This window comes from Xyrauchen texanus, chromosome 31 (genome assembly GCF_025860055.1).
Source record: "Xyrauchen texanus isolate HMW12.3.18 chromosome 31, RBS_HiC_50CHRs, whole genome shotgun sequence".
Taxonomy (NCBI): Eukaryota; Metazoa; Chordata; class Actinopteri; order Cypriniformes; family Catostomidae; genus Xyrauchen; species Xyrauchen texanus.
This window is the reverse complement of record NC_068306.1, coordinates 20,012,393-20,035,923: the sequence shown is the minus strand read 5'-3', so window position 1 is coordinate 20,035,923 and position 23,531 is coordinate 20,012,393. Positions and strand designations below refer to the sequence as shown.

The 23,531-nt window shown below is 39.3% G+C and overlaps 1 protein-coding gene across 1 annotated transcript in view; it reads left to right on the top strand.

Annotated features, from left to right (window-relative positions):
- The window catches only part of tenm2b (teneurin transmembrane protein 2b), a 148,961-nt gene that overhangs the window by 22,249 nt on the left and 103,181 nt on the right, over positions 1 to 23,531 (top strand). Inside the window, exon 4 of the mRNA XM_052099838.1 lies at positions 10,849 to 11,074. Coding sequence (XP_051955798.1) covers positions 10,849 to 11,074 — 226 coding nt within the window. The remainder of the gene's footprint in view (positions 1 to 10,848; positions 11,075 to 23,531) is intronic.

The window sequence follows — 23,531 nt, the reverse complement described above, 5'->3', positions numbered from 1 at the left end:
GCATCCCAGACTTCATTTGAATGATCTCAATATAAATTCTTAAATCCCAAGACCGATCTTTTACACTCTAGCAGTGGTTCTCAACCAGGGGGCCAGGCCCGGGACCCATTGGAGGCCTCAGCACACTTCCAAAGGGGCCTCAAGATGACTTAAAATTTATTTAAAATAAGAAATGTTAAAATAATTAAAATAATCCTACAAAATGAAAATGCTAAAAAAAAAAAAAAATGCATGATGTATGCCTACAAATTATAAACATACTCTTTCTGAAATTTAAAGAATACAAAATTATCTATGATTATTTTAATCAGACATGTCTAATTTTGGACCAGGGGGCATTCAAATATTGTCTTGGACATTGCCTTGGAGTCAAAAATGTTTAGACCACTGCTGTATGCGCAACCCTCTACTACAGTGAGAGGAAAACACTCCATTTGAGTCCTCTCTCGTTCTTATGCGCTCATTAACAGATACTCTTTACAGAAATGGCTGTTTTGTTCAAGAGAGAGTATGGGTTTTTAGCACGTGTTCAACAAATCAATGTAAATACTTGTAAATAGGATGAATTATGTAATTAAATGATAAACATGTAACATAAAATATATTTATTGATTGAATGTTTGGATTTGTTCATAATTTTTTGTTATAATAATAGCCTGCGTATGTGGGCCTTATCACTCCCAACTACAAATAAAGCTATTCGCTGCTTCACATTTAAGTACAATAGGTGGCCTTTTTTTCTCTCTCTTTTTTTTTTTTTTTTTGCAAATTATTTCATTAAAAATAAAAATAAATACATTTTACATTTTATCCTAGTCCATTGCCCAATGCATGTATTTGTGTGGGTAGGGTTAAGTCGTTTCATTTATTACCACCAAGCTTGGAAATGGCCCATGTTTTTGTTATACAGTCTTTTTTATACTGTAACCCGAATCTACCACTCCAATTTCAATGTGTTAAACTCTTCAGAATTTAATATAAAATATATGTTAACCATATAAAAATATTAAATTATTAAAAATATATAATTACAGTTAATTTGCCTCTGAAATAAATATGTAGTTTTAGAAAAGAATAACCATCTAATTTTCTTCTGGGTATTTTCCCAACCCACATATGCATTTTCAGGTTGTAAAGTCACATATTCATTCTATGGTTAAACCATCTTTTGTTTCTAACCAAATGTATACACAGTTATTGCAACAATAACATTATATGAAATAAATGAATATAACATTAAATAGTTACTGTACAGTATAATTACTGATTTGTTTTTCATTTTTAACCCATTCTAATTGATGCTACCAATATGCACCAGTTATTTTCACAGTTCTGATCAAATCTATGTTAGCCGTCTAGATAAATTTACCTTGGTGGCATATTTAAATCAACAGAATTTGCAACAATTTTCAAACATCAGAGAAAACCAAATGTTTAAGTTTGCAAGATCAATGAATGTTAGGCACAGTGACACCGCAAAACAAGTGACTGTTCCGTCGACTACCCCAAAACTCTCGGATTGCCCCAGGGCAATTTGGACATCCTTATTGTTTAGCCCTGCTTACCTCTCCGTCCCTCCTTACTCTCTCATCTTCTCCCTGTCGAGTCATCCTGTTCACCCAGTTTTCAGCTCACTGTGTGGCACAGCGCTCACTGCTCCTGGAAAGAGCTTCACTCTTAGCGTGCTAATGCTATGGATAAATAATTCATATGTAGTTTCTGTGTTGTTCTTTTTGCTATTTCTGGAGTGTCTTGATGAAAAGTGGAGATGAAAAAACAGCAAGAATTAGCAGAGGTTTGTGGTATGGCTTGAATGTTTGATCCCTGCATTTTCATCAGAGGTCTTGGATGAATAAAGCGGTTTCATTTGTGTCACACAATCGTCTGAATAAATGATAGATTAAAGGGCCTTAGCATTAGCTGTATAATGAATGTAATTGTGATGCATTCGTGAACGTGAAGAGGATGAGTTTGGGTTGAATTTGTAATCTGAGTTGGATGTTATTACTCTCTAATTATGGAAGGCAAATGTCTGAGACTGACCATAAAATGTGTTTAGAATATAGAGGACCCCTCTCTCTCTCTCTCTCTCTCTCTCTCTCTCTCTCTCTCTCTCTCTCTCTCTATGTTTTACTCTTTTGTGATTATACATTATTCCTTTTAAAGCATAACAATCTCTGGCTTGCTAATTAAATCCTAGAACAGAAAAGAAAGATCAGGAAAGACAGGCCAGCCAGTGTCCAGCACTGAGCTATTTTTGGCCATTCTAGACCCTCCGTTCTTCAATAGCGCAGGAGGGAGATCTCAGCTGGTCTCACATAGTATCTCTCGCTGCATGGAGATAATAATGAATAAATCAGCTTGATATGTCATGTCAGTCTAGGCTACAGTAGAGGTTTTGTTCAGCTCTGGCATCAATGTGCACCATTACTTGCATAACAAAAAAACAAAAACAAAGAAAAAAGTAAACGTTACTGCCCAGTGTGGAGCACTGAAGAAAGTTATGAGCTGAAACATTTGCTTGCTGGTCTGTTTTTAACTTAAACACTGCATTTTTTTACTATGGAAGTTTAAAATAAAAAATATATTTATTTTTTAAAGACTTTTTTTAGCCTGTTTGTCATTCAGTGTGCAGATAACATCTCTTGTGGATTTTGGATAAACATTTTTTGCCTCTACGCACCTGAAGTTACTCAAGTCTCTGTTTTAGCGCAACAATTCCTTCTACTCGTAGATAAGGGAGAAAAGGGCTTGTTGTCAAAATGGGCTATATCTCAGTAATCATATGATTTGGAGTCAATATCATATAGGCTAAATGTGTGTTTTCTCTAGCAGAGGTTTTGTATTTTTGTTTTAAACACCTAGTTCAAAATCCTCTTAAATTAGAAATCTTTTGTGAAATTTACACACCAAAGTAAATTGCCTTTTAACTTTCATAATATTTTTGCTATAGCTGTTGTGTAAACAAGCAAATATAATCAATCCATACTGGCCACACAAAGGCAAGGTTCTACTATATTTTAAAAATTTTTACCAAAAGGTTTAAATTTGTTCTTAGAACTAAGGTATTTTTCAGTGAAGTCAGATCTGGGCATGTTAAATTCATGTCATAAATGTATTCAAAATGTCAGTTACTATATTTGTCAGACAATACAGTGTTTTCATATTTTTTAACATTACCTTTTACATTTTAGTTGTTTTATAAATAATTTTTTCACTTATAATTGTTTAACTTTTTAAATGTAGCTGAAAGCCCATAATGCTGGTTAATGCAGGCGGAGATTAAAAGAGGCGTAGATTTTGTTTTGGTAGTTGTAATGGGGGAGACAACTTGCCACATACAGTTTGATAACATGCCCACAAATGGTCAAGATAAATTCAATCAGTGTATCTTTTTTCTTGGGCAAAATTGAGAAAATGTTTAATAGCTTTTACTTAGAAGGCACTTTAATGTAAAGTACTTTATATGGCTCTACAGGAATTGACTTTCAAATATAAATATTCACTGGAGTAGAAAGTGTGACAACTAGAGATCGACTGATATACATTTTATATTAATATAATAATCCCATACCATGTTTTTTTATATATATAATAATTAAAAAAACAACAATAATAACAGGCAAAATAATTTGACAACCTCAGATTTCAAACAACATAAAAAAAGACAAGGGAGTCACAGCATGAATGTAATCTTCCATTTTATATAGACCTACAGTTTAAATGTTTAGGTGTTGTTTAATAGGATAATGGCAAATAGTTTGCTGGAGTAAGTATACATTCTCAGGAAAGTGAAAAGCAATAAATACATCTCCGTTTCTTAGCGCTTAAACTACACATCAAGCAAGCATTTATGTAACACATCTCACTATAGAATGAATGGCTGTTACGTTGAATACATTGCAACTGTGGACAACCCTCAGCATTGTTTCCTCACACGGAATGGCCATCTTGCGTGCAATTTCAGAAACTCAGAAAAAAAAAAGTTATCAGTGGATCCGAAATTACAAAAAAACGATATCCGATCAAAGAAAAATGCTTGAATATCTCACACACACACAAAAAAAACGGGAAATCCGATTATTGGTCGATCTCTAGTGACAACTAGCCAGTCCTCCCCTATTATGTTTATTAAATACTATATTAGACAATAAGGCTCCATTTGTTAACATTAGTTAACAACATTAGTTAAAGGAATGTTCCAGATTCAATACTAGTTGAGCTATTTTTTTTATTCAAGTTCCTGTGAGGCACTTCCAATGGAACTGAATAGGGGCCAGTTTTGAATGTTAAAATACTTACTTTTTCAAAAGTATAGCCACAAGTATAGAGTTCAAACATGATTTTAGTGTGATAAAATCTCTTACAAACCTTTTCTGTGTAAAGTTATTGCCAATTTTATAACTTCATTACCATGATGATGCAATGTCAACAAACCCTAAAAGACTGTAAAAATGACAATTTAAAGAACTTAACAGCTCAAATAATACACAAGTTTCAACATAAGAATTAGTGTAATTGCTTTTATAAAATTATAATCTTCACATTTCTGTGTTTAAACTGTTTAAAAATGGGCCACTTTCACTTTCCTTGTCCCGTTCACTTCCATTGTAAGTGACGCACTGTAACCTCGATTTTTGCCTTTTTTTTAAGAAAAAAAGGAACTTGTCAAAATAAATTTTATGATAATCATTATTATGCCGCAAATGCTGTCAATTGAGCTTAACTTGTACTGAACCCCGAACATTCCTTTAACATGAGCTAACAATGAGCAATCCTTTTACAGCAAGAATTAATCTTAGTTAATATTAATTTCAACATATACTAATATGTTTTTAAAATCAAAAGTTGTATTTGTTAACATTAGTTAATGCACTATGAACTAACAATGAGCAATTGTTAGTTTTTATTAACTAACGTTAACTATGATTATTAATGCTGCAAAAAATATATATTGTTAAGTGTTTGTTCATAATACCTAATGCAATAACTAATTTTAACAAATGGATCCTTATTGTAAATTGTTACCAGTCTTTTTTGTACATTATTTACATGTTCTTTATTAAATTTTAAATCAAATAATAGTGTGAACATGGTGTTGACAAGGTTCCCGCACTCCCACTCAGTGAAATACTGAAATGAAATACTGTTAGTTGTTATGTACCGTCTAGCCTGATCTGTCGTGCTAGAGGATAAAGTGCCTGTTTCATGCGTGAAGAATTAGTCTACGGATGGATGAAAGACAGAAGGTGGTTGCCCACCAATCATGACACCTCATATCTCTCTCTTTCTCTCTCTTTCTCTAAACACTCGACTCTGTTGTACAGAGCTCAACTACCCTCACTCTGTCTCCAGGCTCCTTCTGCCACATTTAGATTGTGTCTTTTATCATTCCAAATTGACATTTATGCTTTTACTCCTATTGTTTTTCAACCGTTCCCACCGCTCATGTTGGGCAATTTATTTTAATCCCTGTCATGGCATGGCCTATAGCCTAGCAGAGTTTGGCTGCAGTAATTTCACCATTGCCATGCACTGGAAACAAGAAGCCACCACGCAGAGCTGTTGTCCTATCTCCATTCCATCTATGTCTCACGAAAACAACTCCTTTCTTCTGGCCCATTTACACTCACCTCTGTCATTGTATATTATCGAGACACTTGGTTCCAGGGTTCCCACAGTCATGGAAAACCTGGAAATTTCAGGGAATTTTAACATTTTATTTTCAGGCCTGGAGAAGTCATAGAAATTAATATATACATTTTTCTAGTAATGCTCTGATCTGAAATATTTTATTGGCTAGAAATTGACGCTTTTCACATTTCCAATTTTGAAATACGCAAGTTAACTATTGTGGTATTAACTTCTATAGCGATAAATGAGACCATTGCAAATATTGTTTTTGCATTTCCTTTAGCTTGAATAGCCAAAAAACAAACGCAAAATTGTGTATTCGCCATTTTTCAAAAGAGGAACAAAATAGAGAGCAATGGCTTTGTCAGAAGAGAGAAAGATGCCAAATATAATGCCACTCCTCAGCAGCTGTTTTTTCATGTGTGTGTTTTTTTTTTTTTTTTTTTTTTTATAAATGCCAGGGTGACATGACAAAAATAAGGCAGAAACACATCATCATTGTATGTGAAAAGGGTCCATTGCTCTTTGTGAGTGCAATCAAAATCAAATAGTTTTTATCATTATTTATTATTTTTGAACAACTTCAAAAGTTACAAAAATGCGTTGGTCAAAAGGTGTAGAAACCCAACAGTTATATTAAAGCAAGTGAACCAAGCTGGGTAGCAGGAAAGAGATGCACGTTATACTGTAATTTTATGCTGCACGATTATGACAAAAATCATAACTGTCGATTATTGCCCTTGATATTGTAATCACGATTATTAATGGCGATTATTTGATGAAATTACTGTGACGTCACTATGCAGGCAACTGCACTTCTGGGTTCTTCAGAGCAGCAGGTTATAGGATGTGCTGCAGTTTCTTTTAAGCTGATAATAATAAATAAAGTTTAATGTTACTAAAGGTTACTATAAATGTATATCTATGGTTTAAAGTGAAGAAATATATCAAGGTTCTTTTTGAACTATTGACAAATCTTTCAGTCAATACTGTATGCCTCTGTGTCATGTATCATGTTGATGTATACACATCCTCACTCATTGAACACTTCCAAAGCCTGAAAAATGTGGCATAAAAATAATGCTTAAATTATTGACCCAGTTACAGTAAATAATAATATTGGACATATTCAGTAGTCAAACTGGAAAGACGATTTAGATTGAAGATACTTACTGCATTTAAAATTCCATATTGTGATCTTGTTCACATAAGATCATCGTTAGATCATATGTGGCTTCAAATCTGTCACAGCGGTTGCACTTTGGGAGGTAAGATCAGCCAGTTTGCGAGTTTGTGTGATTCGTTAAAATTTCAATCTACCAACTTTGTGGGTCAAATAGATATTTATTTGGGCAGACACAATAACAATGACGATGATTTGTGAAATTTAAAGTTCAAGACTTTTTCTATGTCCAAAACTTCCATAACAAGTTGACTTCAAAACGAGCCACTTTATAGCTGTTTAATACATAAATACAACTGTTATTCTTTTTTAATAAATTGTGCAAAATGTAATATAATATAATGACTGAAGCTGTCACTCACTGTTTGAGCCCCGCAGTTCAGCATGAGCTCACTGACACATAGTTCTGCACTGACAAATGCTCACATAATAAATCTAACTGTTTAAACAACACAATAAATCAGTTATTTCAACCCTGTCTCTACCTTGAATATAATGGTCAGGATTATTTTAGTTTTGTTGTGTTGCTCATTTGCAGTTTGTTTACTCATGGTAAATAAAATGGCGCAACATGCAACGAATTCAAAATAATTCAAAATTGTCACATTTGTTCTATAGCTCCTTTTCGAGTGTCAGGTGATATTTCTTTAGCACTAATTTTCATGTGCCATCACAAACAGAGATGAAACACACTGGAAGCAAGCATCTGAACGTCAGACTATTTAAAATTGCGCATAAGGATTGGTTGTCATGACAGATTGGACTGCATCTCTGATTGGCAATTGTCATTTCATTGCTCAATGCACACATCCAGGATTGGTTAGAAACGTAACCGCTGCAAAAACATGTTCTATATAGAAACCATTAAAGCAACAGAAGTAGACTTAAATTTAATAATTGTTAATTTTCACAATTACATAATCGTAACAGCTGTAATCGTAATCACGATTAGTTTTTCGATTAATTGTGCTGCCGTGTTTTAAATCTTTGTCTATTTCCATAAGTAATTGCTTGTAGCCAGACAGTGGAAGCCAAACAGAGGATATTTTTCATGTGATGTCGTCAGTTTCTCATTGAAATGCCTTAAATATTGGATAAAGGATAAAGACAGGCTGGCAGAGCAGGAAGTCTCAAGACAGATAAATAGGCCTTTTCTTAGGCCACATAGTGTCGCTTTCCCTCTGTTGCTTGTCAACTATTTTGTCTGCCTCTGCCACTTGCACTGTGAATCAAAATTCAATTATTCATAAACACTGCTAAATGGTGAAGAACTGAAAAGCCCAGGAAAAAGGAAACACGGCCTTGTGAAAAGAGAGAGTGATGGAGGCTGGTGGAAAATATATGAATGTCAGTGGCAGTGGATAGAATAGCTTTATAGCTGTTTCGTGTCCCAATAAATCACGTATTACAAAGCCTGTGTTGTAAGAGGGAATTTTCAAGAAGGAATGAGCTCACACTTCAAGAGAGCAGTCTATGTGATCTTACAAATACTGGTATAGTGAAATAGTGTAATGAAGCTCTTAATACCTAAGTAATAACTATATAAAACTAATAGGACTGTTTTACAGACCTCCCTCATAAACCACTGTAGTCCTGGGTAAAATTTTGTTTACATCTTTATTGGAGTAATTTCAATAGAAGATGACCTACATTAGCTGATTTTGTCTCAATGCCTTGGGATAGGAATAATAAATGTCCTTATTGTGGGCTATGGAATTTTCAAGAGGCATACGTTTAAAATAAATAAATAAAGGAACTGGGCTATTGAAGATATGACATAAGGGAGAAGCTTTTCTGCATTCTCCTTTATGTCCAACCATAGTATGTATAATTAAAACCTCCTATCTTTAATTCCTGTCTCTAACTTACACTTAACTTATTCAGTGTGCACCAGCTGTATTTACTTTATTACTGGAGTGCTTTTTTATCAAAAGACTATTTTCCCATATGCTCCGATTCCACAGAATATACCATGGAGGAAAATGTCAGACGAACTCGACGTTGTTGTGTCTCTTTTATTTTAGATAAAGTTGCCATATCATCCAACAGAGGAAGTTCCATACAGCAAATACATGGACAGGCCAGCCATTCCTAACTCTACCTTGTGCGACAATCAATATCTCATTCCATGGTCCTCTATCTTCTGTCTTCTGCTTGGGCAAGACATACATGTTGCAGTGAGAGTTTCATATAATTTAAGCTTTTCTATAACTTAGTATTAATAACAGCAGTCGCCTGTAATCTCTGCATTACTGTACTGACTTCAGCCCTCTTCCCTGGCTGTGCACTGTAAGCTTCACATTCTGTAGAATGGAGGCACAGGAGAGACCCATTGTCCCTCTCTAATTCCACCACTTCACACTGAGGCCCCTGGCGCGTTGTTCTCACATGTGAAAGAGAAATGAATGCTACTGTGGTCTCCTTTTATTTGGCCTTTCTCCATTGAAGGCCACTGTTACACCATCCCATTCAAAGCCCCCTTCTTCTGCGGCTGTCGCATCAATTTCGCCCGACTACGCCAGGTTGTAGAATAAAAACAAAGAAAGAAGCCGTGGTCGTGGCAGCGCATTAAGCACATTAAAAGCACAAGTTCCACCATGCTTTTGTATGAGAATGTGGAGAGTGCCCGGTCTGGCTTTGATAGGCATGTCATTGGGCGAAAATCCAGTGTTTTGAGCACCATTGTTGGAGCCGGAGAGTTCCTCCAGAGTTCCTCTGGCGCTGTTAGCTGAGAGAGCGGGGCTTTGTGCCCGGCCGGGTTTGTCGCGCTCTGTTTTTAGAGGGCTCTGACACACTGCATGTAGAGAGATTACACAGGCCTGGCCCTCAGACCATAGCCGATCTCCCGTCGGTCTCTAATCCTCTTTCATCTCGGAACCTCTTCTTAAGGGACACAAAGGCACTTTGAATCCCTTGCTTTCCCCCTCTTTTCACAGGCCCCTTAAAAAATAGCTTCAGTTTGGTCTTATGCACTGATGTCGGAAGGTGCGGTGGATAGTGTGAAATGTGTATTATCATATTTGCTGCATGATCTTTAAAAAGTTTACGTTTATGTTAAAGTTGGAAATATAAAGGTGGAATATAGGACACCTAAAATCCCAGGCCTTTATGGTAGTCGGTACGGATGACAGAGTTTTTACAGCAAACACTCAGGAATATAGACATCTGTTAATCCTCTGGACACATTTGATTGCAATGTTTGTTTAGGTCAAATGGGCTGGGGCAAATATTTTCTTTTCCTATGTGCTGTAAGATGTATAGAATGAGCCAAACTTCCTGTATATCTCATTTGATAACAGACATCAAAGACTACATGATACAATTCTGCATTCAAGACTTGACTAATAAATTAACACATTTATGTACCTAACTCTTAAACATTAAAAAGAAATAATAATAAAAATAGAAATATCCTACTTGTAATGGAATTTCTCTAGTTTTTGAATAATCTGTCATACTGCTAGCACAAATTAAAAAAATAAAAAATTTGATTAAATATTAGTTTAAGATGCTTAAAATATAATTATTCTCACCCATAGCAGATTTTGTGACTATACTGTATTATATGCTATATTTCTACTGTGTTAAATTGTATTAAATTAATGTTTTAGTGTAGCAAACATGTCAGAATCTTGAAGACATTACAAATAATTTTTTTTCTAATTTTGCACATTTCAAATCAAATATTTGCTTTCAAGTTTTTATGCTTGCATAGGAATCTCATAAAAGTCTAAACATATTTTAGTTCTCCTCCTAGCATTAGAGTCTTCCATTGTGTCTGCTTAGATCTGATTATTCATAATCGATCCTCCTCTCTGTTGTAAACCTTTCACCTCTCAGTACTTTCAGCTGCAAATGTTTCATGCTTAATTACAGAACAATAAACAGCTGCTCTGAATCAAATGAACTTGACCATTGGACAACTTGACATTATGAATTTGTCTAAAATCTATGCCACAAACAGTGTCCTTATGGCAACATAAAGAAAGAGATGGTCTTTGATTAAACATTTTTCTTTCTCTCTCTTTCAGGTGCATCCAGTCATCACAGTCAGTCCTCTCTTCGACCTCCTCTGCCCCCTCCACACAACCACCACCAGTCATCAGCTAATTCCCTCAACCGCAACACCCATGCCAACCGTCGGAAGCCCCAGAGCCATCCGCCCACTGTGGCCCCGGCAGATGGACCCTCCACCCCTGAGTCCGTACAGCTTCAGGACAGTTGGGCACTCAACAGCAGCGTCCCGCTGGAAACACGGTTTGTTTCACAAATACACCATCAGCAGCATGTCTGCTAGGATTGCTTAAATTCCTTTTTCTTTTTTTTTGATAAAGCAGTTTTCAATCTTCACTGTGTAATAAAATTGAGTATGTGATGTTGCAGTCAACCTCATATATTCTGTTTGTTGATTAGTTAATGATCTTTTACTCTTGTTTTATGCCCTGGTAAAGGCGATGATATTGTGTCCATTGTTTTTGTTGTTCATTTATATGTATATATTACATTACTTAATTATTTGAATAATAAAAATAAATATTGATGTATTTCTATAAAATAAATCATATGAAAGAATAGAAATAATAGATTCTTAGTTATGATGTATTTATATTAGATGTAATTTTACTATAATAATTTTCTTTAAAAACACACATTGTAAAATTTGTAAAAAAAAAAAAAAAGAAGAAAAAAAAATATGGGCAAAGGGAATAACAAGAAGCAAATAAACACTTGCTCATAATGCAAAACTAAAGCTTGCTGACTCAAATGTATCTTCTTTTTTTTTTTTTAAGAAATCTTTTAAAATGACACAACTAATAAAAAAATAACGGCTAATTAAATTTTTAATTAATAATTATTTAATAGCAATATATTAATACAGTTTTTTGTTTGGGATCTCTGCATTTTCTGCATGTGGTTCAGTATCCAGTCTAAAGCACACAAGAGACACAAAAGACACAAACCCATGTCACACACCCACCCAGAGACCCAGCCCACAGAGACAATCATCGAACACTTAGTCACACGCTGTCACACACACAACATTCCTACATCAAACATATGCTGAATTCTGTCACACTGAGGTGTGTCTGCTGCATCCCTGTAGGTTGTATTTTTATTTTATTTTTTTATGTGTTGATATATAATTTCAGCAGGACTGGTGGGTTTCTCCCCTTGACTCAACAGCCCTCTAATGAAATATGAACTATTTATGAGACAAACACTCTCTTCGTGTCTATTCTTTGTTCTCATTCTCTCTATTTCTTTGTTTCCCATCCCTCTTTCGTTCAGATGTTTTATTCATATGGGGCTCTGATACACACCACAGCCCTGTTTCCTTAGTATCCCACCCAGCACCACGCTATGTGGTGTCCAATACCCTGTTGGCACAAATTCACTTACATCACTGCTACACAGATACCTCTCCCTGTCTCTCTCTCCCATTAAAAAATGTGACACTCCCTTTCAGACGAAGCAAGCACCACCTGAAAATAGGTCATGCAATGGCATGCATGCAAAAGAGGGCTGCAACACCGTGTTCGGGATACGAGGAGTTCTGCTTTGAATTATAAAGTGCTAGCAGGGAGAGGGGAACGAGGCCATATGGTGAAAGATTGGTTGAGAGTCACAGAAAGTGAGGAATGTGCAGCTGTCACATGAGATGAAGTGTCTTAGTTGTTGGGAGTCTGGAGCAGAGGAGGGGACCCAGGTGGGGCGACAGAGAAGTTTGGAGGGAGTTAGAATTGGAGTTTTTGTCCCAGCGTGCAGCTGCATCCTAGTTCATTACGGAGCAGAGTCCAGATTTCAGGGACTGCAGGGTTTCCGCTTAAAATTGCTACGCACACACATACATACATACATACACAAACATACACAAACACCAGGGTTTCCGTTAGCGGGTAAATACTAGGTTTTAAATGATAAAACATTCCAATGTCTGACAAATTCTAACATTATCAGGCACAATGAGAGTTTTGTGTATGGTCATGTTAACGCCTGAAAAGGCATTCCTCTATCGGGGTAACAAAACCGATTGACACTGGTATATTTTTGCCTATTACCATGTTTTCCAGAATATAAGTTTAATAAAATTTGAAAGATTCTGTGACTTATAGTCTGAAGCAACATATACTTTACACATAATAGATGTCGGTCGTTCAAATGCATACACACCAAAACGCATATGCTTACATTCAAACAGATGAAAATATTAGTCATAGTGACAGTAAAATCATTTTAAATTGGCCAATTCAGAATATTTTATATAAGTACTTTATGCAATCTGTTTAAATATTCTGTTCCATCATAATAATACTGTTCTAACAAATTCTACATCTCCTCACAAGAGACATTTCATCACACTTGTAGTAAAAACATTCAGTCAAGGAACTGGATAATTAATGCATAGCAAAGAGGGTAGAATCAGAATTGTCCACAGAGTGTCAGTCTCTAACGTTAAAGGTGGAGTAAGTGATTCCTGAGAAGAACTGTTGATTAGGGAGGGGCGAATCAATCCTAAAATATCGATACTACCAATACTGATGTATTAAAAATATGGATCCTCACACAAAATATTCTATTTCTAAAATTCTAAATTCTATTAGATTATACTTTATTATTATTTGACCATGAACATGAACGATAATCATAAGCTTCAAAGTGAAATAAAAAGGATTATGCTATATTAGCAAATATTTGTGGCGGATGAGAACTATTTCTTCTTCCACTCATATTAATGTACATGCTGAAAGAAACAAGCAGACAAGCACTCATTCAAACAAGAGGGAGCAGTGCTTTGCAGAGGTAATGATAGAAAATCAGAAAAACAGCTTCATTTATTATGAGTTTGTATGACATTTGTTAAAAGTTTATTTAAATTATTTAAATAAGTTGTTAGAACATTGATAATGTTCTGTAATTGTTGTTAATTAATAATAATTAAAAAAATAAATAAAATTAACCATGGTTTTACTAAAGATTAAAAAAATGTTAAGGGAAAGCAAAACAGAAGTCTTTTTAGGCTTATACGTGTAAAAAAATAATAATAATAATAATTACCTGAATTATGACTAAACAATATTTAAAATTACCCATTTTATCCCATGAAATCGCAAAAAAATCTATTTAATAGAGGTATCGGTATTTGTATCGACAGTATTGGACTTGAAATTATTGGTAACGGATTGAAAAGAAAAGAAGTGGTATTACCCATCCCTACTGTTGATATTTGAACTCAACAGCCAAATAAACACACCTCTCCCTTCAGTGCTCCTTCAGAACTCCCCCAAATTCATGCATGTGCATTGCCAAGACAACGACACTAACAACTGGGCTTGCTGACCAAAAGACAAATATGGCGGAATCCGCCCCTGTTGCTGGTTGCCTGGAATGGTGTTATGTGGATCAGTCCGATTCTCTTTGTTTATTTTCCCATTTACAGAGCCAGGGCTGTGTACAAACACCAGATTTTTTTGCAGTGTGAACACACAAAACGGACAGCTAGCAGATCACAAAGAGATATTCGTGGAATTTGACAAAAAGTGTATTGGATTAAAATGACACCTCTTATGAATGAATAGAATACAACAGGCATATTGTTTTACTCAAATACTAAAAGCTGTTTATTTGTATACAGCATAGAGTTATAAAACTTAGGTAATCCTGAGGAATGTTGAGCAAAGGGAAATCGGGACTCGGGTGGCTGCACCCGGTCCCATGTAATTTCCATTAGTGCAACTTATACAGTGATGAAACGTATCTGTGATTATTTTTCTCTAAACAGCGCAATTTTGGCCAGGTGCGACTTATATTCAGGTACGGCTTTATTTCCGAAAAATACGGTACCTCAATTTTGCATTGCATGCAACTACCTTGTGTTGTGAGCAGTTGTTTAAATTTTTATGTCAAAAGCAGAGAAAACCCCAATGATGTCAAGTGTCACATAAACATGGTTTTCTTATGTTGTTTTTGATAGTTACCTGCATATTGTTGTGCATGTAAACCCAATCAATGTTTTCGGTGAAAATATTAACATGGAACCAATTCCATCCCAATGTTGACATTGCTTCACAGCTACAGAGGTTAAGTTTCCTGACAATTTGAAGTCCTAATTTGCGACTACAGCGAATGCCTGCAGAGAGAAGCTTTTAACTGTAGAATTATGCTAAAACAGCCTTACGTTGCCACCTTCTGGAACAGAACGTCACTAGGCTGCACACATTTGAAGTCAGCAGCTGAATGAAAGTGTGGAAAAGTGATTAGAATTAATGAATATATGTTAATTTACCTTGCATTATTATTTTATTACATAGGCCATCATGTTACAGTTCATAATAAACACAGAAATTAGATTATTCTGTTTTATTATTTTTTGCCAAATGTATCCTTCCTTGAATGGAACAAAATTTTCTTAAAGGAAACTCACGGACATACACTCATACACACAGATATATTCTCAGATCCTTCAAATGTAACAAGCAGCCTCCAGACGTTGGACGAACTACCCACAATCCTTCAAAGCTCTACCCTTGGCTGGCATATCAGAATGACTTCTGTCAGGGCATATTGACCTGTCCTAAAACACCCTCTACCTCATACTGCTTTGTCTGTTGGACAGCCCTGTCTCATAAAGTGCAAAGCCAGCACTTCTCAAAACACTTCTGTCCATTTATACTGTTGGGTGTTCACAGAGACAATTCTGAGCTACTTTTAGCTCCGCCGTTTTTTAACTGTCAAATTGTTGGGCTGATTTGACCCATTACTTTTCTGTCTGTCATATGGCTTTTAGGAGTGTACATGCAAATATACATGCACACATGCATAAACCACACCAGTGCTGACATACTTTGAAACTGGGGATGATGCTCATAATTAATTAAAAGTAGTTTAAAGTAGCCACCCTTTTGAAAAAGCCATTAGCTACAATTCAAGTTACTAACAAAAAGTAGCTATATAGTTTGAAGCTATTTAAAAGGGACAAAATGGATAAAACTGCTTAAAAGGGACAGTATATTTGAGACTGTAAATGTAAAATCATGGGTCTATATATAAAGTTGAGTGCAAAAGTTTGGATCCCCTTTTGTCTCATAAGTTAACACATCCCTTTCAGAATTAATGCAAATAAAAGAGATACAAAAGTTTTTTTTATTATTATTATCATTATTTATTTAGTACTAGTTTATTTAGTCTGACCATCAGATCATCAGACATCCTTTTCAAAAGTTTACATCGCCTTGGTCCTTAATGTAATGTGTTGCCTTCTTGAGCAAAAATACATTTTTGCAACTTTTGCAATATATCCATCATATAGCTTGGGAAGAACTCAAATGTGCAGAACATCCTGGGAAACCAAAGTACGTTCAGTACTTGGAGGATTTTTCTTATAAGAACAGTGGGCATGATTTACCATCCCAGAAGATATAAACAGTCATTGATAGGGGGCCTGGGTAGCTTAGCGAATATTTACGCTGGCTACCACCCCTGCAGTCACAAGTTCGAATCCAGGGTGTGACTCCAGCCAGGTTTCCTAAGCAATCAAATTGGCCCGGTTGCTAGGGAGGTTAGAGTTGTGTCGATGAAGTGACACTAGGGGTCGCTCTTGGGAGACCGATTCACCTTCAGATCTTTGAGAAAATAGTTGAATTTGCATGCCACTCCCCCCGATGAGGGATCGAGACATGAAAGAACACGTTCTTCAGGTCTACCACCGCGAAGCAATCTTGATGTCGGATGCACGACAAAATGTGCTTCTGTGACAGCATCTTGAACAGGAGTCTGTGCAGAGCCCGGTTCAGGACTCGCAGGTCCAGGATTGGGCACAACCCAACACCCTTCTTGGGAACAATTAAGTAAGGGCTGTAAAAGCCGCTCTTCATCTCGTCTGGAGTGACAGGCTCCATCGTGTCCTTCTGTAGAAGGCACTCTCGTTCTTCACCGATATGAAGAGAACGCCATGGAACCGGGGCGGGTGCCTGGTGAATTGAATTGCATAGCCAAGTCAGACAATTCTGGCCAGCCAGCAGATGGGTTGGGAAATGATAACCATGCGTCCAAACTCCAGGCAAGGGGGCGCTAAGGGAAGGATCGCATCCGACGTTCCTGGAAGTGGGGCCTCGCAGCGGCGGGAAGCAGCGAGAGCCGCGTCGGGGAGCGGGGCTCCGAGCCAAGACTTAAATATTACATACATTAATTTATTTCTCCTGGACATCTTGAAAAGGCAGACAACACTTTTTTTTGATTGGCAACTTATTTTCAGTTAAAACAGATAAAAAAATTATAAATGTTATAAATGTTATTGTGCTGGTCAATCTCAGAATTGGAGTGTGAAATGCAAATGTTCCTTAGCTGATTAGTCCACTGAAATGAACAGAATTTGTTATGCTCATTCAAATTTCCTTGTTGGTGCTGCTCTGTTTCAGCAACACAGAGGGAAACTCCAGATGCTCAAAGGTTTAAAAAAAATGCAGGCTTATATAGTGTCTAGCTACGCAAAGCTAATTGTCTTATGAAATATGATCTCCATCCTTTTCCCTGTCAGTGCATTAGAAATGGCCTTGTTCTGAGGAGCAGCAGAGAGGAAAGTTTTTTTCGACCTGTTTTCCTCTGGGAAGTCACACCACCATCAAAATCTTAACCTCACCCCAGTGTGTGTGTGTGTGTGTGTGTGTGTGTGTGTGTGTGTGTGTGTGTGTGTGTGTGTGTGAGCGTGTATTTATCACTTTGTGGGGACCAAATGTCCCCATAAGGATAGTAAAACCCGAAATGTTTGACCTTGTGGGGACATTTTGTCAGTCCCCATGAGGAAAACAGCTTATAAATCATACTAAATTATGTTTTTTGAAAATGTAAAAATGCAGAAAGTTTTCTGTGAGGGTTAGGTTTAGGGGTAGGGTTAGGTTTAGGGGATAGAATCTATAGTTTGTACAGTATAAAAACCATTATGTCTATGGAAAGTCCCCATAAAACATGGAAACACAACATGTGTGTGTGTGTGTGTGTGTTAATACCAGAGTACAAAAGTGCACAGAATACTTGAGCTCTAAGAACTCTCCTCTGCTCTGTAATCTTAGGTTTTCAGCCTCGCTCTCAGGAAGCTCAGTATTTATCCAGGAAAAAACTGGGCCTGCCACAGAGATGGAGCCCAATTAGAGGTGGTTTGCTTGGGCTAAAACTCCTGCAGTGCCCCCCTGAGCTTGAACTAATGATGGTGTGCTCCATCTTAGTGGACGGAAATGGGAGAAGATTCTCTTAAGCATCAGGGAAGAGGTTGTGTGTCTACCTGCTGTCTCTTTCTTTTTCCTTTCTATTGTTCTCCCCCTGGGCTTGTTTGAAACAATGGTGTCATTTCTCTCACTTGCACTGCACATGACTTGACATCCCCTAACCTCTCCATAGAAAATTACAGGGAAGAAATACTCCCCTTTCCCACTCTGAATCTCAGCTATCGTTAACTGCTTTTGTTCTTCGCCAAATATAATGTACCATAATGTACAAATCAGACTTTAATGTCTCTGAATGTGGATTAATACTGTCTGTCCTTGGAGCTGTAGTATACATTTCAGAGCGTTGTTCTTGTGTATTCAAAATGCATTTTTGATAATACTCAATTGAACTGCTGTATTTTTATACATTTTTTTCCCTCTCTCAATTGTGGGCCCCTCAATACCCAGATCGAACAGAATGGAGGCATGTTGTGTGACATTATTTTCTTAAGTGGATTGGAATTGCTCTTATCTAAACACACTTCACTAGCAAGAGACAGATGCGAATAAAGTGGGCAAAATGTAACAGCCTCTGTATAAAGTTTTTTTTTTTATACCACATCTCATATCGAGGGAATCAAATCAATCAAATCAGTTTATTGTCACATGACCATATACACAAGTGCATCAGAGGGTGAAAGTCTTGTGTGCAGTTCCAAGCAACATAGCAGTCATGACAGTGACGAGACATATACCAATTACAATAAACAACATATTTACACAATACAATTTACATATCGTCACCTTCCTAAAAATGATTTTTTTGCATAAGTCATCTCCTCATGATGCTGGCCACCTTTGGTAAAATCGCCCACATCCTCAGTTGAACAGATCATGCAATTCTACCCCTATAGTATAATGGCCTATGTCAAGTGTGTGACTTAGGCCGTTTTATTTTGCCTAAGTCAAAAGGCAATGAGACAATTTTACAAGTTTTTTACCCCTACTGGTAAGTGATGAGGTTTACTATAATATAGACTATAAATATTGCATAAAAATATTGTGTTTTTGTCTTTTTATTTAGTCTTTTAGTCAGCATTTTAGTCAAGAAAAATAAGCTAAGTCAAGCTAGCATTAGGCTTTCTGTTAACTCTTTTCTGTATTTTTAAACAATATTTCATCTAGTTTTTGTCTAATTTTTTCCACATTACATGATCTAATTAAGAAAGATTTGAATAGGCTTACATATTGTAATCAAACATCTAGAAACGATTTATTTATCAATAAATATCATATAGGCCTATTCAATTATTGGTTCAGTTTTTTGTGTTTTCTGAGAAAAGTGAAAAAATGACTTAGGCAATTATTTTAGGAAGGTGACGATATCAAATGTACACATAATTAAACAACACAATAATAATATACAATGTACAGTAAACAATACACACAATATAGAGTACACATACAATAAAAAAGTATATGAAGTGTATAAAAAAAAAAAAAAATATATATATATATATATATATATATATATATATATATATATATGTATATATATATACAGTAGATGTATTGTACAGAGAATATAATTTTTGACAGTCCAGTGTGAGATAATAAGATTAATAAAGTGCAGTGCTGATGGGTACACTGATAGACTGATGTTCTGCGTGTTTGTGTTGGAGAGAGACATGCAGTCTTCAATGAGCACTTTCATTGAATCTCAACATTAAACCATTTTTGTTTGTGTAGGCCTCCAGAAGATATTTATTATATTTTAAAGAAATTGTTCACCCAAAATGAAACTTCTGTCATCATTTAATTTAACTAATTATATTCTATTAGTTTTTCGTCATTTTGGCTTTTTAAACATCATCAAATCTATGTATTCAATCAATAAATTAGTTATTATATTTAATATATAATTTTTGTTACATGTTTATTGTTTAATTGCATAATTTGTACTATTTACAAGTATTTGCATTGATTTGTTCACCAAATGCTATACCATCTCTTTAACAAAACGTTTGGTTACACTAGGGGGTTACACTAGGGGTCTCTCTTGGCGCCAATATTCACCTCTGACCTATTGAAAAGGGCCAATGGGAGTTGGCAGTCAGTATTTGCATACCCGCCCCGGACATACGGGTATTTAAGCGGGGCAAATCACGGAAGTTTAGTCAGGATTTTTCTGAGGAGCGGAATGGTCCGGCCACAACAGTGGCTCGGTTCAGTGACATGGCGGAGGAAAGACACAACGTGTCGTTCCCTCCCTCGGGGAACGGAGGTTACATACGTAACCAAACGTTCCCCTTCTGTCGCTCTCTCCACGTTGTGTCGGAGAAGCGACACTAGGGAACCCATTCCAATCTTGCCATGTGCTGAACCATGTACGTGAACCGCCGATACAGAGGCGGGCAGGGATTTCATCCAGTGCCGTGCATCGTCTGTACCTGGCTGCACGTACCCTTCCCCAATGCCCCATAAGAACATCGGAGTCCTTCTAGTTACCCTGGGAGGGGAACAAGGCGATGTTTGCCAACATGGGAACGGGCCAGCCTGGCTGGGCCTCTTTAATCTCTAAGTTTCTCACATAGAGCAATCACGGCCGGGGCCCTTACACGCATATAGTGAAGGGGTCTTACCTAGACCCTGCGGAGACCACACCTGCCCTTTTTCTTGGGGAGGAAAAGTGGTAGACACGTCACACGGCCGTCTTAGGGCTCGTGTGGAAAGTATGTTGTGGTGGTAAATCCAGCCTCGAAAGGGGGAGTTGCTACAGCACGGCGACCGAGGCAGCTGTAACTGCCTAAGGGAGACACGGGGGTCCGCTCGTAAGGGGACAGAACTGTGGAATTACACACAGGGGTAGTCCGAGCAGGAGGCCTTACCTGTGGAGCACCTATACCAGTACAGGGTAGCCATCAGGGTACCCGCAGTGGCTTGGGTCGGCGAGTTCCTCCGCTGAACCGCGGACCCAGAGGGCTGGGGAGGAATCAACCAGGGGCCCGACTCGGAGTGGGAGCCCTGGGAAGAAGGCGCACTACTTTACCTTGGCGTCAGGAAAAGGGCGCTGAAGCATAGCGATCCACCCGGCCGGTCGGTCTCACGTGTTACCGAGTTCTCACGGGCTCGGACCTGACAAAACACGAGGCGCAACCGACTCAACGCGGAGGTTGTAAAACCTCGCGAAGGTGTTGGGTGTTGCCCAACCCGCGGCTCTACAGATGTCTGCTAGAGAGGTGCCCTTGGCCAGTGCCCACGAGGGCGCTAACACCCCTTGTTGAGTGAGCTCGGACCCGCAAGGGTAGGGGCACGGCCTGGGTGTGATAAGCCAGTGTGATTGCGTCGACAACCCAGTGGGCGAGCCTCTGTTTGGAGACGGCATTCCCTTTCTGCCGTCCCCAAAGCAGACAAAGAGCTGCTCAGAGCGTCTGGTGCTCTGTGTGCGGTCCAGGTAAATGCGCAGGGCGCGCACTGGACACAGCAACAAAAGGGCTGGGTCTGCCTCCTCCGGGGCAGCGCTTGCAGGTTCACTACCTGATCTCGGAATGGTGTGGTAGGAACCTTGGGCACATAGCCCGGTCGCGGTCTTAGGATCACAGGCGTATCTGCCGGACCGAACTCCAGGCAAGTGTCGCTGACAGAGAACACTTGCAGGTCCCGACCCTCTTGATGGAGGCGGCGCGATCAGCAGGGCCGTCTTAAGAGAGGGCCCTGAGTCCAACTGATTCGAGCGGCTCGAAGGGAGGTCTCTGGAGTCCTGCCAAGACTACCGAGAGATCCCAGGAGGGAACTAGGCCTGGCCGGGAGGGATTCAACCTCCGGGCGCCTCTCAGGAACCTGAGGATCAGGTCGTGCTTACCCAAAGACTTGCTGTCTACAGGATTGTGGTGGGCGGCAATAGCGGCAACATACACCTTGAGGGTGGACGGGGACAGCCTCCTGTCCAGCCTCTCCTGTAGGAACAGAAGCACTGACCTAATCGCGCATCTCTGCGGGTCTTCGGCTCGGGAAGAACACTAATCTGCTAACAAGCGCCACTTTAGGGCATAAAGGTGCCTGGTAGAGGGGGCTCTGGCTTGGTTGATTGTATTCACAACGGTCGCCGGTAAGCCGGCTAGCTCTTCCGTGTCCCGTCCAGGGACCAGACGTGGAGGTTCTAGAGGTCTGGGCGCGGGTGCCAGAGCGTGCCCCGTCCCTGAGAGAGGAGGTCCTTTCTCAGGGGAATCCGCCAGGGAGGAGCTGTCGCGAGGAGCCTGAGTTCCGAGAACCAAGTCCGAGTGGGCCAGTAGGGGCCACCAGCGTGACTTGCTCCTCGTCCTCCCTGACCTTGCACAGCACCGGTGCAAGAAGGCTCACTGGGGAAATGAGTACTTGCGCAGCCCGAGGGCCAGCTGTGTGTCAGCGCGTCTGTCCCGAGGGAGCCTCTGTTAGGGCGTACCAGAGCGGGCAGTGGGAGGTTTCCTGGGCGGCGAACAGGTCTACCTGGGCCTTGCCAAACCGTTCCCAAATCAGCTGGACTGTCTGGGGTGAAGCCTCCACTCCCGCCCGGGCAGGCGTTGTCGTGATAGCGCGTCCGCTACGACGTTGAGCTTGCCGGGGATGTGAGTGGCACTTGAGTCGCTGCTGGCTCCATAGGAGGAGACGGCGGGCGAGTTGTGACATGTGGCGGGGCGTCACGCCGCCTTGGCGATTATATGCGCCACCACCGTGGTGCTGTCCGATCTCACGAGGACATGTTTGTCCCGAACTAACGGGAGGAACTTCCTGAGAGCAAGAAGGACGGTCAACAACTCCAGGCAATTGATGTGCCAACGCAGCGGGGCCCCTTTCCAATGGCCCGCTGCTGCATGCCCGCTGCACACGGCACCCCACCCGGACCGGGAGGCGTCGGTTGTGACCAGAACGCGTCGGGACACCTGCTGCAGGGGCACTCCTGCCCGTAGAAAGCAGAGGTCTGTCCAGGGTCGGAGTGTTTTGAGGCAGGCGGGGGTGATCCTTAACCGATGCGTGCCGTGGTGCCATGCTTGTCTCGGGACTCGAGTCTGGAGCCAGTGCTGGAGTGGTCTCATATGCATCAACCCCAACGGCGCGACCGCCGCGGAGGACGCCATATGCCCCAGGAGCCTCTGGAAAAGTTTTAAAGGGACCACTGTGCCTGGCTTGAAGGAAGCGAGGCAGTCCAGCACCGACTGAGCACGCTCGCTCGTGAGGCGTGCTGTCATTGAGACTGAGTCTAACTCCAACCCGAGAAAAGAGATGCTCTGAACCGGAGTGAGCTTGCTCTTTTCCCAGTTGACCTGAAGCCCCAAGCGGCTGAGGTGCCGGAGCACCTGGTCTCTGTGTGTGCATAGTAACTCTCGAGAGTGTGCTAGGATGAGCCAGTCGTCGAGGTAGTTGAGAATCGCGGATGCCGGCTACTCGTGGCGGGGCAAGGGCCGCCTCTGCGACTTTCGTGAAGACCGAGGGACAGAGACAGGCCGAAGGGGAGGACTTTGTACTGAAACGCCTGGCCG